This window comes from Oncorhynchus nerka, linkage group LG12, assembly GCF_034236695.1.
Source record: "Oncorhynchus nerka isolate Pitt River linkage group LG12, Oner_Uvic_2.0, whole genome shotgun sequence".
Lineage (NCBI taxonomy): Eukaryota > Metazoa > Chordata > Actinopteri > Salmoniformes > Salmonidae > Oncorhynchus > Oncorhynchus nerka.
Genome location: NC_088407.1, coordinates 40895618 through 40914642, shown reverse-complemented (window position 1 = coordinate 40914642; position 19025 = coordinate 40895618). Strand labels below are relative to the sequence as shown.

The following is a 19025-nucleotide window of genomic DNA, read 5'->3' as shown; positions in this document are numbered from 1 at the left end:
GACATACGACTGTCAAAATGCTCTCATCTCTCCTGTCAACGAAGCTGACTTTACAAGGAGAGAGGAGATTAGATGAGATGTTAAAAAAAACTGGTGCAATTTCCTAACTCAAGTCACTGATATATTGTGCTCACAAAACATCCTCCCATTTGGGATTTGAGTGCTCAATGGGAAACTTTCTATATGCTGTGAAGGGGATAAACACACACAATTTCCATAATAAGAAATTACTTCCTTTATGAAAATAGGAGTTCCTTAATATCTAAAATCCTGATCAGAGGAACGGGTTGTTTGATCAAGCTAAGGGTTCTCAAAAAAAATTACCCAAATGCCTGAAAAATTACCCTGAGGGCCTGATACCAATTTGTCTGGGGAACCACAAGAAACAGCTCTTGGCCGGATTTGGCACCCAGGCCACGAGTTTTAGACCCTGATCTAGATGTCACAGCAGGTGTGGACTTTCGGCTTACTTGTGTAAAGAAGGGCTCGTAGATCTCCACGCCCTTATCCGAGCCTTGGGACAGGAACTCTTTGCCACGCCTCCAGCTGTAGCGCACTGGGGGGTTGGAGTTGGCCATGCAGCGCAGGAACACTGTCCGCTCATAGTAGAACTGCTCCTTAGCCTCCCCGATGCTCTGGTGGACGGTTACGATGGGATCATCCAAATCTAGAAAGTGAACATAGAAACAGTGGTCCTTGGCATCAAGGTGCCTCCAAGCAGCCTCTGTTTGCCACACACTTGTGTAGGTCAACGCATGAAGGGCAATTACCTTTCCTTCTTAATCCCAAGGACCTATTTATATACAGTGGCTGACTTTTAATGAAGTGTGCTGGTTCAATTGGTTAACAGCTGTTGTCCTCTTTTGCAATCACATCTTCACCCTTAAGCTCTTTAAAGAGCCTGTGATGCCACAGATGTAATACTCATACCAAATGTGCATGACAAGAGGGAAAATCATGATTTGTTTTACATGTGAAATATAATATCCATCATATAAATATCATATGAAATATCATAGAAATATTTATATTTTCTATTTTTGTAGAGATTTTTCTGGAGAGCATCAGTAATGTCAATCCCTGACTTCTACAGTCGACAAACACATCACAATTACACTTTTTTTTCTATTTATCATACATCCAACATTTCAGGAATCCTCAACTCCATCCATAATTGTCAAATAAAGGCACACGCATTCCACTGAGGTGCTTTCAAATGTTTTTTGACAGCCAGAGTAGTGCTTGAAGTTCAATGAAAAGGGCCACTTAGACTCCAAAGTTCCAGCTCCAATCGAGAGGGAGCTTTTAAAACTGTGATTTTGACAAGAGCTCGATAATGACTTAAAAGTGTTCCACCGGAGAGCCACTGGCTTTTATGGGCTACTTTGAGATGCAGACAAGCACCTTCAAAAATCTGTTTCCCACCAGCCAACTAACTACTGCGACTAACTACTGCCACGGGCAGTCCAGAGCCAGACAAATTTCCTGTACAAACCATTATAATGTATTTGCATTTTTTTATAATAAATAATGGCTTTGCAGATTAGTCTGAGTCAATTCTCCGATACGTTTTCCTTATTTCTTTCTCCTACTGCCGTGGAATGTCAGTCAGACTCAATCAAGGTCATCGTTGTGCTTTAGCCTTGCCAACCACCAAGGATTGCAACACAGCATCGCCAAGTGGCAGCGAACAGCAACACGTGTCATTGCTTTGATCAGCTCGTCTCATTTAGTGAAGCAGGCAGGATCGATAAAAGTGCATGTGTGCCACAGTGGAGCAGAGATTAGACAATAAGCAAGTGCTCTGATCTCTGAGTCAGGGGTAATGACACTATGCTCATTGTCTCCCCCTGGCAATGTTTTCTGCCACTGTCCATCTCCGCTCCTATTTATCTTGCATCTCTGCAGTAAACTAACCCATGGCCCTCTATCGTCTCCTCCTCTCCACTCTCTCCTCAGAGTGCAGATACACCAGATTTGTCTCGTTTTTGTATTTGCCAGGTCCAGGCAGCCGGGGAACGCTGAATGTCAAACATGGAAACGCTGACTCGATCAACCTCATTTTGGGGGTTGAAGAATTTGTAGCTCACTTTTTCATGGGAGTACCGAGGTAGGGGAAGATTGCAGAGTAAGGCTTCTCGGGGGCTTCCGATACAACTCATCCACAGAGAGAAAGTATAGACTGAGTAGACAAAACATTAAGAACACGTCTTTCCATGACATTACTGACCAGGCGAATCCAGGTGACCCCTTATGTCACTTGGTAAATCCACTTCAATCTGTCTAGATGAAGAAGAGACCGGTATACTTCTGGCCCCTCCTTGGACACTGTGTTAACTAACCTCCAGACGAGCTTCAATGCCATACAACTCTCCTTCCGTGGCCTCCAACTGCTCTTAAAATGCAAGTAAAACTAAATGCATGCTTTTCAATCGATCGCTGCCCGCACCTGCTTGCCCGTCCAGCATCACTACTCTGGACGTCTCTGACTTAGAATACGTGGACAACCACAAATACCTGGGTGTCTGGTTAGACTGTAAACTCTCCTTCCAGACTCACATTAAGCATCTTACAATCCAAAATTAAATCTAGAATCGGCTTCCTATATTGCAACAAAGCCTCCTTCACTCATGCTGCCAAACATACCCTTGTAAAACTGACCATCCTACCAATCCTCAACTTCGGTGATGTCATCTATAAAATAGCCTCCAACACTCTACTCAACAAACTGGATGCAGTCTATCACAGTGCCATCCGTTTTGTCACCAAAGCCCCATACACTACCCACCTTTGCGACCTGTACGCTCTCGTTGGTTGGCCCTCGCTTCATACTCGTCGCCAAACCCACTGGCTACAGGTTATTTACAAGTCTCTGCTAGGTAAAGCCCTGCCTTATCTCAGCTCACTGGTCACCATAGCGGCACCCACTCGTAGCACGCACTCCAGAAGGTATATCTCACTGGTCACCCCCAAAGCCAATTCCTCCTTTGGTTGTCTTTCCTTCCAGTTCTCTGCTGCCCATGACTGGAACGAATTGCAAAAATCTCTGAAGCTGGAGACTCACATCTCCCTCACTAGCTTTAAGCACCAGCTGTCAGAGCATTTTACAGATCACTGCACCTGTACTTAGCCTATCTGTAAACAGCCCATCTATCTACCTACCTCATCCCCATACTGGTATTTATTTATTTATTTTGCTCCTTTGCACCCCAGTATCTCTACCTGCACATTCATCTTCTGCCGATCTACCATTCCAGTGTTTAATTGCTATATTTTAATTACTTCGCCACCATGGCCTATTTATTTCCTTAACTTGCCTCATTTGCACTCACTGTATATATACTTTTTGTTTTATTTTGTTCTACTGTATTATTGACTGTATGTTTTGTTTATTCCATGTGTAACTCTGTGTTGTTGTATGTGTCGAATTGCTAAGCTTTATCTTGGCCAGGTCGCAGTTGCAAATGAGAACTTGTTCTCAACTAGCCTACCTGGTTAAATAAAGGTGAAATAAATAAATATAAATAAAGAAGGATTTGAGCCTTGAGACAATTGAGACATTATATTCAAGTGCCTTTTAACAGGGTATGGTAGTAGGTGCCAGGTGCACCGGTTTGTGTCAAGAATTGCAACGCTGCTGGGTTTTTCACTCTCAACAGTTTCCCGTGTGTATCAAGAACGGTCCACCACCAAAGGACATCCAGCCAACTTGACACAACTGTGGGAAGCATTGGAGTTAACATGCGCCAGCATCCCTGTACAACGCTTTCTACACCTTGAAGAGTCCATGCCCTGACAAATTTAGGCTGGTCTGAGGGAAAAAAGGGTGCAACTCAATATTAGGAAGGTGTTCCTAATGCTTGGTATACTCAACATCTAGCCCGCCACAGTAAATGGGAAAATGTATATGCAAAACAGTACATTATGTCCTCAGACATTTGAAGTTGAATTGCTGTTTTGGAGAGAGGTATGCAAACACCAAAAATGGGATGCACTAAAACTTGCAGTTTCCACATAATGCTTAATTTGAGTCAATTTGCAATTATCAGCCCTGATTAACAGAGCAATTAGAACAATTGATGAATTCACCATCTAAAAGGCTTAATCAAATCTGTTTCTTAAGGCCTATAACAGTCGCACAAAGGAAACACTATAAAGTCCTCTTTGAGAATTCGAAGTGAACACCAATGGGTGGCCATCTCTGTGGGTCTGCAAAGTACTTTCTACAGCCATAAAATTAGATTTGCAATTTGGGTGATCTCTCTCTTTAGGTAGTGTTGCTGCTTTTTTTCATTTGCAATGTTGGGATTCTGCACCATGACTTCAGACATCTAAGTCTGCGTTCCAAATGGTATTCTGTTCCCTATATGGCTCAATTTTTATACATTTGTATTATATTTATTTAACTATTGTCCCTGGTCAAAAGTAACACAGTATATAGGGAACAGGGTGCCATTTGGGATTCAGGCTCTGTCTGTAATTGCTGGAATTCACAACCCCTTTGTTTCACAACTATTAATTTCTTCAGCAATGTGCACTGTCAGGCCTTCACACAGCTGGGGTGCAGTTCCCTTACTGAGTGAATAAAAGCAGCGATGACACTGATATGATGGCAGCGTCCACAGCATTAAGAAATGGCTGCAATTAACAATTCAGAGAATCCTGAGTAAGGATGAATAATGTGTTTGTTACCTTTGGCTTTATAGTGAGGGTATGGTACATTTAATTTACTCATACTTGGCTTTCTTTTGAGGCCTTTTGTGTTTCAAAAAGTAATGTTGTAATTCTACTGTAGCCTTAACCTGCTTGAAACAACTTTCTTCAACCCCAACGTCATGTTGTCTGGGACGGTAAGGACTACTAGTGAGTGAGCCAATGCCTCTGTTCAGTAGCTAAAGCACAAGGCATGAGTAACTGGACAAGGGCAATCTGCAGAGGGTCAAGGACAATCGGCAGAACATATGATGCATGCTATGATGGGGGAAAAATCAATACAGTTACATATCACAATATTATTTTGGGATGATATTATATCGATACTTTCGGATTTGCACTCCATCTTCTTTTTAAATAGTGAGCCAACATTTTTCAGCACTTATTTCCATGACTGATCAAAACTCATTTTTTCACTTCTCTCTGCAACAGCCATATAGTGAGCAATATGTTTAAAACATCAAGATTACAGTATCGAATCGCAATACATATAGAATCATGAAAATTGTGAGAATCGCAATACACATTATATAGGCACGTAAGTATTGTGATAATGTTGTATCGTTAGGTCCCTGCCAATTCCCAGCCCTAGCAGCGAACATCGGAGGAGTGCATGGGAAAAGGGCAGGCAGGCAGGCAACCGAGGCAAGGCCTGCTCACTCACAGTAGACGTCCACTCGGATCGACTTGATGGCCGGTGAGCCCAGGCCATTCTCGGCCTTGCAGTAGTAGCGTCCGCCCTGGTGCCTCTGGATCCGGATGATGCGCAGGGTCTCGTTGAACACACTGGAGTCCTGGAAGCGGTCGGAGGCGCTACCGGCCGTTTTAGTCCACCGGATCTGGGTTTGGAGAGAGATAGAGGCCAGAGGTGACCGAGGAGGTCTAGCTATGGACAACAGGCTCCGGCTGAACAGAGAGCAATGGGGTCAGCCATGGCATAAATATATTGCAACACACACTCTGGATTAAAATGAGCCAATGAGCATGTTTTACAGGAAGTGAAATACCGAACTAGTAATAATGTATTTTCAAATATGGGCTTAATAACTTTTCAAACATGGGCTTTGTTATGCTCCCAATGTGAGGAACAGTTACAGTTCATATATGGAAATCAGTAAATTTAAATCAATTAATTAGGCCCTAATCTATGGATTTCACATGACTGGGCAAGGGTGCAGCCATGGGTGGGCCTGGGAGGGCATAGGCCTACCCACTGGGAAGCCAGGCCCAGCCAATCAGAATGAGTTTTTCTCCGGGCCGGGTTTTTTTTACCTTCATTTAAAAAATGTTTTACCTTCAGTTAACAACAAATTCTTATTTACAATGATGGTCTACCCCGGCCCAACCTGGACCAATTGTGCGCCAACCTATGGGACTCCCAATCACGGCCGGATGTGAAACAGCCTGGATTTCAACCAGGGACTGTAGTGACTCCTCTTGCACTGAGATGCAGTGCCTTAGACCGCTGTGCCACTCGGGAGCAGAGCATCTTTTTTTTTACATCCAGAGTGCAACAAACATGATTTTAGAGCTTGTTTATGGAAAAGTGGTTATTTCTGAATTTCAATGTTGCAACTTGCTGAAAATTGTCCACAGATATAACAGATAACACTGTGGATAGTTGTACAGTTGTGAGGCCGGTTGGACGTACTGCCAAATTCTCTAAAACATCATTGGAGGTGGCTTATGGTAGAGAAATTAACATTAAATTACCTGGCAACAGCTCTGGTGGACATTCCTGCAGTCGGCTTGCCAATTGCATGCTCCCTCAAAACTTGAGACTTCTGTGGCAATGTGTTGTGTGACAAAACGTCACATTTTGGAGTGGCATTTTATTGTCCCTAGCACAAGGTGCACCTGTGTAATGATCATGCTGTTTAATCAGCTTCTTGATATGCCACACCTGTCCGGTGGATGGAATATATTGGAAAAGGAGAAATTCTCACAAACAGGGATGTGTCCAAATACGTGCACAAAATATGAGAGAAATCAGCTTTTTGAGCATTTGGAAAATTTCTGGGCTCTTATTTCAGCTCATGAGACTTTCTAAGTTGCATTTATATTTTTGTTCAGTGTAGTACCACACATTTGTTTTACTTTCTTTATAATACATTATGTCCATATACTCTCGATTGAGAATCGCAACAGAGCAAAGTGTTTGTGTAATACAGTACATGAATAACAATGATATAAATGGTAAAATTGACTGAAATGTATATCTATGGCGCCATTGATGGATAAGTGCATAAAATATTTAGGTGGCTCGTGTTTGAGTGACTCTTGTGAGACTGCGACATGTGTCCATCATTCCAACGCCATCCAGTGGGTCTGGAATCCATATGGCACGTCAAGTTTCACACAGAACTCTGACAAAACCTCAAAAAACAGCTCTGACAATTTTGTGCAACTCTTTGAGGCATTCTCAATGGTGCTGAAGCTGTTTGATAAACAGTCTCTAATACATAATATGTTTGAATGTTTGGAGAGAATTGCCTCTGATATCACGGAAATCAAATGAACATGGCATCTTATGATCCTTCCCATCATGCATCTGGAAACAAGAAACAAGGCATCCGTGGCATTTGGACAGATGAAATAAATTTGTGATCTGAGAAGGGAGAAGGATGAGAACATCAGTCGCCCGCTGCCTGTCTATGCATTTGGGAATGCGCAAATGGCACTTGCAAGAAAGTGTATGTAAGGCCCCCTGTGTACACTCACTACGCTCACTCTGCCAGTCATGCCGACAAGCAGAGCAATTTGCCCATACAGCCCTGGCATGGCCCTTGCTGGGGCCTGTGTGAGCTTTCCTGTGTGGTTGACCTACATTGCAACAAAACCCTCCTTTATCATAGCGGCTCCTTATGAGCGGGGACGGCCGGGGGTCGGCAGTCAAGGGAGCTGCAGCAGAGACCCATTCAAGAGGGTAGGTGGAGGGGCATTGAGGAGCCACTAACAGCCCCAACCTTCACCACCTCCACCCTGCAAATTATCCCCTCCCACTTCCCCATTCTCCAAGTAAAATGTACTTGTTGTTTGGCTCGGTTAGCTACTTTTCTCATGGTACCACGGGTGTGGAGGCAGAATAATAATTTCGAACAGAGTCACAACCTAGCTTTGCATGTAGAGAGGAGGGATAAAATCAATTTCATGTTTTGCTGAAAATGGTAGGTAGCGTGGATTTGTTTACATGCATATTGGTGTTGGCTAAGGAATAACATGGCGTTGGAATTCATGGGGCTTAGCTTAGCCACACCGGCTTTCTTTTTGGGGGGTTGGGAGGATAAGATGTCCTCTCTTTCCTCGGCAACATGAAACTTGGCTATAAAACTTCTAGGTCCCCACACAGTGTCTGAAATGAAACCAGGCATGCAGAATTTCAATTTGATTTATTACTACTGAACTAACCAGGACGGTGAAAGACATTGGACAATGGCACAGATATTATCACTGTCAACTCAGTGATGCAAATCTAATTTGGGTGAGTGCTAGTTGCTGCGAATGAAAAAACAAAGATTTTCATGATGGACCACTGTATAGTCAGGTCTCGTAGGTATTACTTAGAAAATTCTCTATGTAGTTATAATGTCATGTTTACAATGTGCTTATAGATGTGTAATATATGCTTTATTATAAACAATATAATATCGTAATGCATCTTTTGTGATGTGGCCTGCTTCAAAGTCAGCATGTGCTTATCACATATTCCATCCAGTCTATCAAAGCCACTGGTTGTAGCCTATGATACGATCATGAAGCACATTACAGAATGTTCCAGTAAGATAATAAAAATAAGCTGTTCTCTGCATTGTATGTCACTCAGATAGTCATTCACAAACACAGCAGGGCTATCATATGGTTTCCGGTTTGCCTGCATGTAGCTAGTCAGCATCAGCAGCAGCAGTGACAGCAGATGACTGGCATATGAGAGAAGCGCCTCAGTCCCTCGATCAGCACCCTGCAGTGACGTAGGCTCCAGTTTGGGAAAAGACAGGCGAGCATGCCACTGCCTCCGCAGTCTGTTATAAGCAGCAGTCCCGGGGATCTGCCAGTCAGCCACACTTGTTGTCTGTGGGAGCCCCGGATGCACAAATGATCTTGGACTCTTGAATGTGTGTGTGTGGGGTGGGGTGGGGTGGGGGGGGGGCATGTGTGTGTGTGTGCATGTGGACAGTGGCTGAGCAGGGAGGAAGAAAGGTGCATCAGTGTGCTAGCTAGCTGAATATACTGAAACCGTGGGATGACATAACAATATTTTCTGTCTGCTACCCCCTGTTGCCCTCCCTCCCTCCCTCCCTCATGCTCTCTCCATATCAAAGAGAGAGAGAGGCAGAGTGGAGGAGCAAGAGAGGAAAATACAGTACAGTGCTGCTTTAACTGGGGGGGATATGGCAGAGGAAGGGCTCAAGTCGGAAATTCCACTTGAGCTTTGTGCAAAAAAGGGTAATCCTCCCCATAATAGTGGTGTCTTTTGAACTGTTGAAAACTTCCTATGGAGTTTCAAACAGGTTCTTGAAAATAATGTGTGGGATTGTCTTAAGATAAATTACTGCATCGTCACCGCAGACTTCACACACTCACTCAACCATTAGCGCCTTCAGAATACTAAACCAGCCAGCTCGACACTCTTAGAAGTAAAGGAGTCTGGAATAACCTTTTGGGGGATCTAAAAATTTCCACGCAAGGGGAACCTTTCCAGTTCAAAAAGGTTCCACCTCTGAAAAGGATATTTGAGGAACCCCTGTGTCAAGGTTCAAACCAGAACCTTTTTAATAATATATTGTAGCGGTGGCAGCCTATCAGAAGATTGAGGGCATGGCTTATTGGAGGCGTGGCTTTGAGATAGTTAATTTTGGTCATGCGTTACAGTAAATGTCATTCCTGTTCATCATGTTAAGTTTGTACACTGGAAATGTATAGTTTCCTTAAATATTTACGCATATTACATATTCTAATACAATATTCATAATATTAACATTGCTGATTACATATAGTAATAAAGTGGTAACTATTCCAACTTTGGGATTTGCATAGGCTCAAGGAACTCATACAACTCTAAGACTCGTTGAAGCTAAAAAACTGTCAGTGTTCAACCTTAACATGTGATGACAATACAACAGAACAGAGGAATGACATTTATTCACACGGGTAGCATAAAAATATCTTTCTGGAATTCACCCTCTTACTAAGCCACACCTCCAGTCCAGGATTCCTCCAGGAACACTTTGCTACATTGAAACATGAACAGTTCCTCCAAGAACCCCTCAACAAACAAAGGTGCAAATATGAACCATTGACAAGCACTGGTTCCTTGAGAAACTCCAGGGGTTCCTTGAGGAACTTCAGGCGTTCCTTGAGGAACTCCAATTGTACTTTTTTAAACGTTTTTATTATTTTAAATAGTGCCTGACAAATAGTGTTTACCTCAGTGTTTAAACTTTAACATCAGGAGTTTGATTAATCTGCTACATTTAAAATGATAGGTGTGAGAATGTTTTAAACTATACCTATATTATGGGAATATTTGTGCATGTATCTGGTATCCCCTTAATCATTGAAAATATACATTACTGACAGTTGATATCTTTGCCATGATTTCTGTTTTTTAAATTAGTATTTTCTAGAATGGAGTGTACCAGCAGTTTATGACACACAGCAAATTGGCCAGTGTTAGTGTTTTTCAGTGTAACATTTCTAGTCTTGATTATGTGAAGGGTTCTACCTGGCACCAAAAAGGATTCCACTATGGGGAAAGACGAAAAACCATATGGTTGTACTTTTTTCTAAGAGTGTATGCTACTTTGAATACGCGTCAAATACATTACTTCATTTAGAGCATGTTAATCAATCATGTCATCTGCAATTAGCTTTTACTTACAATGTATGTCAATTGCCCAATGCATTACATCATTTAATGTAGTATACTAGTGAGGACATTGAAACAGAGCAGCATGCATTCCCAGTAGTATGCTAGACAATCCTGGAGGAAGAATCCAACCACTCTCTGCCATAACAATAACAATCATCCAGAGCCCATGTAGCCTTACACACCAATTAAAGGGCTAAAACAAAACAGGCCATTAAGAGCTCATTAGTCTAGCAATGTGTCAGCGCTGGAACAAATACCATCAACACATCAATAGTCACCACTACCAGTCATGGCACGTGTCACTTTGATCATGTCCAAAGCTGAACACAGAGTCCTGGACTACAATCGTCTACTTTTGTCTGAATTACAGTCAATTGTTCAAATGTGGCCACTGAGGTCACTGACTGAAAACAAGACGGAAAGATGGCTTTACACTGTAAATATTCTAGGCTATGCCAAAGATAGCCTGGTTAAACCAGACTGAATGCTGTGCTCACCATCAATACACTGGACTTCATGACCTTATCCTTCACCACTTCTCTCTTTCAGGATATGGTAAAGATAGCCTGGTTAAACCAGGCTGAACGCTGCGCTCACCATGGTTATCAAGATGGAATTCTGCTAATAAATGGGTATGTGGAATCCTCCCCAAAAATAACTGGTTCAATCAGCGTCATGTTGTTTATTTGTTTTAAATGTAACCCTTTTCTCCCCTATTTCATGCTATCCAATTGGTAGTTACAGTCCTGTCCTATCGCTGCAACTCCCGTACGGACTCGGGAGAAGTAATGGTCGAGAGCCGTGCGTAACCCGAAACACTACCCAGCCAAGACGCACTGCTTCTTGACACAATGCCCGCTTAACCAGAAAGCCAGCCGCACAGATGTGTCGGAGGAAACACCGTACACCGTGTCAGCATGCATGCGCTCGGCCTGCCACAGCAGTCGCTTGAGCGGGATGGGACAAGGAGATCCCGGCCGGCCAAACCCTCCCCTAACATGGACGACGCTGGGCCAATTGTGCACCGCCCCATGAGTCTCCCGGTCGCAGCGACAGAGCCTGGACTCGAACCAGGATCTCTAGTGGCACAGCTAGCACTGCAGTGCCTAAGACCACTGCGCCACTTGGGAGGCAATCAGCATCATGTTTGAAACTATGGGTGAATATTCAGCACACAAACCCATGTGGTCGAACACTGTGCTTTGGATTAAGTCAAAACATATGGGGCTCCATTTTACACATGGATGAAAGCCAGGCCACTCCAAAGACATTTCCTGACCCTATAATATCCGTTGACTCTATGAACATTCAAGTTCCATTCAAACCAATAGACAAAAGCATCATCACATACTAAAATGACAATCACATTAAAAGAAGGACTTAATCACATACTAAAATCTATTGTAACAGTACAAAAATGCAAACTAGTACAAAATGGCTTTGCACAAATGGTGATGGAAAGGTACAATTAGGGTTGTGCAGTATCCAGATTTTCATACCGGTCCTGTACCGTAGCGGGATATACAGTATTACCGGCAGTGCACACAAGGGGCGCTAATTTCTTTCCAAACGCACAAAACTATTTATTTAGGCAGCAGGGCTCATGATTCAGGAAGGGATTTTTTGTCTCTGCTATAACCAAGAAGCTTACAATCTTCCAAGCTAGCCACTCAGTTGGCAAGTTAGAAAACCAAATGCATAACTGGAGCCTTGATCTGTAGATCATTTATTTGGCACATCTTAGATTGTTAACTTATAACTTATAATCACCCTCGCGATTATAAAAAAAAAAAACAGTACACGGTATACCGCTTTGCCTAGGTAAAATGTATTGGTTGTTAGGCTTAATTGGTGGCAAGCTACTTTTCTGAAAGAGGGAGATATGGTGCTCATCACTGAGGAAGAAAACATTCTCAATCTCAAGCCAGCAAAAACCAATATGGACAACAACGTGTATTGTCTTAAGCAGAAAATGTGTGGAAAATTTGAATAAACATAATTTGGCCTAGCTAGCACATCTGAGTCTACAATAGCAGAGAAGAACATGACACTTTTGTCATTGGGGGGGAGAAGGTAGCCAGTGCTAGGGCTGGACGGTGCCAGTAACTCCATCACTGACAAGCCCCAAAAGCCAAGCTCTGGAAGTCTACAGCATGTTTGAAGCCCATCCAATCAATGAAATGGAGGTGAAATCAGTAAAATAGTACCCGGCATCATTGCCGCCGCCAGGTTCTTAGTCGCACAGGTTGGACAGTTGGACTTAGCAACGGGGGATGGATCTCAGACGATTCATTACTGTGGAATTCATTACTGTATTCATTAACTGTCCTGTATAGTCCTGTATAGTGGAGATGGATGAAACCATCTGTGATCTGTGACCTAGCACATCACATCCAAGAAAAAAAAGATACTATCAGCACAAAATCAATGAAGTGATGGAAAAAAATTGAGAACTTAATGTTATAATGGGTAGGAATTCAAACATGTCTGCCTCTTTTGTTGAATCAGAGGATATATTTACTATGAAGCCACGTGGCACTGCAAATTAATTTAATTTCTATTTCACAGGCAAAGTGGACAAGTTGTGCAATGCAATGAGTACAACTAATGGCTCACTGCCATATACATTTATAAAAGATTGTATCATCAATTAGAGGCATTGCAAGTTTTAATTTCCCCAAGTAGAAAGAGAAGAGGTTGAATGGATGCTGCGGTCTCTTTCTGATAAGTTACCAGGCACAGCTAATCTTGACGGCAAATTACTTAGCGTTACAGCCAACGACCTGGCTGTCTGACCCTGCTGGGACACCTGTCGCCATCTAATCCTGCTAAGACATGATGAGCATAGTGTTGTGTACTGACTGCACCATGGCAGTGTTGCCTGTAGAGCTGTTTATACCGTGTCAGTAAGGAATTAACTAGGGAAACTGACAGATCAATAACATTACATTGCTATACTGACTCTAATAAAAACTGAAATTGCGCTGTCGAAAAACAGTTGTTTCATCGTTAGGTAGCGAGCTAACGTTAGCCAACTTTTGGCTAGCTCTGATGGTACATCAACTGGCGAAAACAAGCCAAGCTAATTCACTTCTGTTGAAACAGGATAAAAAGGCTACAAAATATTTACATACATAAATTATGGTGGAAAATTAAATATTTGGTCAATAACAAAAATTTATCTCAATACTTTGTTATATACCCTTTGTTGGCAATGACAGAGGTCAAAAGTTTTCTGTAAGTCTTCACAAGGTTTTCACACACTGTTGCTGGTATTTTGGCCCAATCCTCCATGCAGTTCTCTTCTAGAGCAGTGATGTTTTGGGGCTGTTGCTGGGCAACACGGACTTTCAACTCCCTCCAAAGATGTTCTATGGGGTTGAGATCTGGAGACTGGCTAGGCCACTCCAGGACCTTGAAATGCTTCTTACGAAGCCACTCCTTCGTTGCCCGGGCGGTGTGTTTAAGATCATTGTCATGCTGAAAGACCCAGCCACGTTTCATCTTCAATGCCCTTGCTGATGGAAGGAGGTTTTCACTCAAAATCTCACTCATTCATTCTTTCATTTACACGGATCAGTTGTCCTGGTCCCTTTGCAGAAAAACAGCCCCAAAGCATGATGTTTCCACCCCCATGCTTTACAGTAGGTATGGTGTTTCTTTGGATGCAACTCAGCATTCTTTGTCCTCCAAACACGACTTGAGTCGAGTTGAGTTTTTACCAAAAAGATCTATTTTGGTTTCATCTGACCATATAACATTCTCCCAATCTTCTTCTGGATCATCCAAATGCTCTCTAGCAAACTTCAGACGGGCCTGGACATGTACTGGCTTAAGCAGGGGGATACGTCTGGCACTGCAGGATTTGAGTCCCTGGCGGCGTAGTGTGTAGGTAGGCTTTACTACTTTGACTGATGGTAGGCTTTGTTACTTTGGTCCCAGCTCTCTGCAGGTCATTCACTAGATCCCCTCGTGTGGTTCTGTGATCATTTTGACCCCACGGGGTGAGATCTTGCGTGGAGCCCCAGATCGAGGGAGATTATCAGTGGTCTTGCATGTCTTCCATTTCCTAATAATTGCTCCCAAAGATGATTTCTTCAAACCAAGCTGCTTACCTATTGCAGATTCAGTCTTCCCAGCCTGGTGCAGGTCTACAATTTTGTTTCTGGTGTCCTTTGACAGCTCTTTGGTCTTGGCCATAGTGGAGTTTGGAGTGTGACTGTTTGAGGTTGTGGACAGGTGTCTTTTATACTGATAACAAGTTCAAACAGGTGCCATTAATACAGGTAACGAGTGGAGGGCAGGGGAGCCTCTTAGAAGAAGTTACAGTTCTGTGAGAGCCAGAAATCTTGCTTGTTTGTAGGTGACCAAATACTTATTTTCCACCATAATTTGCAAATAAATTCATTAAAAATCCTACAATGTGATTTTCTGGATTTTTTTTCTCATTTTGTCTGTCATAGTTGAAGTGTACCTATGATGAAAATTACAGGCCTCTCTAATCTTTTTAATTGGGAGAACTTGCAGAATTGGTGGCTGACTAAATACTTTTTGCCCCACTGTATGTGTCTGCTTGGGGGGGAATATATGCGGCTGTGATTATAATCAAAGATAATTCTCTTGGTAGATAATGCAGTCGACATTTTGTTGTGAGGAATTCTAAGTCAGGTGAACAGAAGGACTTGAGTTCCTGTATGTTGTTATGATCACACCACGTCTCGTTAATCATAAGGCATACCCCCCTGCCCCTCTTCTCACCAGAAATATGTTTGTTTCTGTCGGCGCGAAGCATGAAGAAACCAGGTGGCTGTACCGACTCCGATAGCGTGTCTCGAGTGAGCCATGTTTCCGTGAAGCAAAGAACGTTACAACCACTTAGGTCTCTCTGGAATGCTACCCTTGCTCGGATTTCATCAACCTTGTTGACAAGAGACTGGACATTGGTGAGTAGTATGCTTGGGAGCGGTGCGCGGTGAGCCTGTCTCCGGAGCCTGACCAGAAGAACGCTTCATCTGCCCCTTTTACGGCGTCGTTGTTTTGGTTCACCGGCTAGGATCAGATCCATTGTCCTGGGTGGTGGGCAAAACAGAGGATCCGTTTCGTATTCCTGGTCGTAATGATGGTGATTTAATGTTGCTCTTATTACCCAGTAGTTTATCCCGACTGTATGTAATAAAACCTAAGATTACCTGGGGTAGCAATGTAAGAAATAACATGTAAAAAATATATATATATATGTTTCCTAGTTACGCGAAGCGAGGCGGCTATCTCTGTCGGCGCTGGCAGTTACTCCAGAATGCATACAGGACAATCTGGCAGAGGAGTAGGGTTGATCCGAGTGTTCTACCCTAACAACAGCAGTCAAGCACCCAAGCCAACTGGCTAACTGTTTTTATGCTATCCAGAGAGTTGGTGACTGCAACTGTGCTGCTGGCAACAACTTAATTACGCTTTTTTGCCAATGTTTACTGACACCGGTCATATTCAACGGGTTTTGAGCGTTGGTAAATTCGTCAGTTATTCTGCGCTCTGGCACACTCAGACAAGAGTGCTCAGAAATCGGTGTGGATAGCTGGTAAATTCGCTCTGGCTATGTCTATCGACAGTTGTCGCATTCTATTGAAATAGTTACTTGCATAGTGGAGTCTTTTGTTTCAACATGTAGCTACCTAGCTAAACAATTACCATAATCCCAACTCATAAAGTTACTACCATGCATGAATCTGCAGGTACGACCAGGAATATGACTTTCCCGAAGCGGATCCTGTGTTCTGCCTTTCACCCAGGACAACAGAATGGATCCCAGCCTGCGACCCAAAACAAAGATGTCGTAAAAGAGGGAAACGAAGCGGTCTTCTGGTCAGGCTCCGGAGACGGGCACATCGTGCACCACTCCCTAGCATACTTTTCGCCAATGTCCAGTCTCTTGACAACAAGGTTGATGAAATCCGAGCAAGGGTAGCATTCCAGTGGGACATCAGAGACTGTAACGTTCTTTGGTTCACGGAAACATGGCTTACTCGAGAGAAGCTAACGGAATCGGTGCAGCCAGCTGGTTTCCTCACGCATCGCGTCGACAGAAACAAACATCTTTCTGGTAAGAAGAGGGTGGGGCGTATGCCTTATGGTTAACGAGACGTGGTGTGGTCACAACAACATACAGGAACTCAAGTCCTTCTGTTCACCTGATTTAGAATTCCTCACAATCAAATGTCGACCGCATTATCTACCAAGGGAATTCTCTTCGATTATAATCACAACCGTATATATTCCCCCCCAAGCAGACACATCGATGGCTCTGAACGAACTTTATTTGACTCTTTGCAAACTGGAAACAACATATCCTGAGGCTGCATTCATTGTAGCTGAGGATTTTAACAAGGCTAATCTGAAAACAAAACTCCCTAAATTGTATCAGCATATCGATTGCGCAACCAGGGCTGGTAAAACCTTGGATCATTGATATTCTAACTTCCGCGACGCATATAAGGCCCTCCCCCGCCCCCTTTCGGAAAAGCTGACCACGACTCCATTTTGTTGCTCCCTGCCTACAGACAGAAGCTAAAACAAGAAGCTCCCGCGCTGAGGTCTGTTCAACGCTGGTCCGACCAATCTGATTCCACGCTCCAAGACTGCTTCCATCACGTGGACTGGGATATGTTCCGCACTGCGTCCAACAACAACATTGACGAATACGCTGATTCGGTGAGCGAGTTCATTAGAACGTGCATTGAAGATGTCGGTCCCAAAGCAACGATTAAAACATTCCCAAACCAGAAACCGTGGATTGATGGCAGCATTCGCGTGAAACTGAAAGAGCGAACCATTGCTTTTAACCAGGGCAAGGTGACCGGAAACATGACTGAATACAAACAGTGTAGCTATTCTCTCCGCAAGGCAATCAAACAAGCTAAGCGTCAGTATAGAGACTCTTGGCTCAGACACAAGAGGTATGTGGCAGGGTCTACAGTCAATCATGGATTATAAAAAGAAAACAAGCCCCTTCACGGACCAGGATGTCTTGATCCCAGGCAGACTAAATAGCTTTTTTGCCCACTTTGAGGACAATAAAGTACCACTGACACGTGGAGTACCCCCCTATCCACATCGACGGGACAGTAGTGGAGAGGGTAGTAAGTTTTAAGTTCCTCGGCGTACACATCATAGAAAAACTTAATTGGTCCACCCACACAGACAGCATCGTGAAGAACCTCAGGGGGCTGAAGAAATTTGGCTTGTCACCAAAAGCACTCACAAACTTCTACAGATGCACAATCGAGAGCATCCTGTCGGGCTGTATTGCCTGGTATGGCAACTGCTCCGCCCACAAGCGTAAGGCTCTCCAGAGGGTAGTGAGGTCTGCACAACGCAACACCGGGGGAAAACTACCTGCCCTCCAGGACACCTACACCATCCGATGTCACAGGAAGGCCATAAAGATCATCAAGGACAACAACCAACCGAGCCACTGCCTGTTCACCCCGCTATCATCCAGAAGGCGAGGTCAGTACAGGTGCATCAAAGCAGGGACCGAGAGACTGAAAAACAGCTTCTATCTCAAGGCCATCAGACTGTTAAACAGCCAATACTAACATTGAGTGGCTGCTGCCAATACACTGACTCAAATTCAGCCAATTTAATAATGGGAATTGATGGAAATTGATGTAAAATATATCACTAGCCACTTTAAACAATGCTACTTAATATAATGTTACTTACCCTACATTATTCATCTCATATGTATATGTATATACTGTACTCTATATCATCTACTGCATATTTATGTAATACATGTATCACTAGCCACTTTAAACTATGCCACTTTGTTTACATACCCTACATTACTCATCTCATATGTATATACGGTACTCGATACCATCTACTGCATCTTGCCTATGCCGTTCTGTACCATCACTTATTCATATCTTTATGTACATATTCTTTATCCCTTTACACTTGTGTGTATAAGGTAGTAGTTTTGGAATTGTTAGGTTAGATTACTCGTTGGTTATTACTGCATTGCCGGAACTAGAAGCACAAGCATTTCTCTACACTCGCATTAACATCTGCTAACCATGTGTATGTGACAAATAAATTTGATTTGATTTGTCTACGAACTAAATACACTTTCCTGTAACCCGCCTCACCCAATGTGGAATAAATCTGCAAATTTTATTCTTTATAACTGGAACTTCCATCAGGAGCTAGCAAGCAAACTAGCTACTAGTCTTTGATAGACCTTTTTCCCCGTCATTAGCCAGCCTTAGCTCGGACAACACCTGCCAGTCTGCACAGCGCGATATCAACCCAGAGCATATCGGACTGGTTCTCTCTACCATATCACCGGATTCTTGCCGCTCTGGATCATTACACCGGATCGTTACTCTGGATCATCACAGCTAGCTAGCTGCAAACGAGTGGCTACTGTTAGCTAACGCCTCTG

At 43.3% G+C, this 19025-nt stretch overlaps 1 protein-coding gene across 1 annotated transcript in view; it reads right to left on the bottom strand.

Annotated features, from left to right (window-relative positions):
• The window catches only part of LOC115138232 (MAM domain-containing glycosylphosphatidylinositol anchor protein 2-like), a 223038-nt gene that overhangs the window by 127261 nt on the left and 76752 nt on the right, over window positions 1-19025 (bottom strand). The window contains exons 3-4 of the mRNA XM_029674883.2: window positions 5378-5552; window positions 471-667 (exon numbers count right to left, since the gene is read on the bottom strand). Of these exons, the coding sequence (XP_029530743.1) occupies window positions 471-667; window positions 5378-5552 (372 nt within the window). The remainder of the gene's footprint in view (window positions 1-470; window positions 668-5377; window positions 5553-19025) is intronic.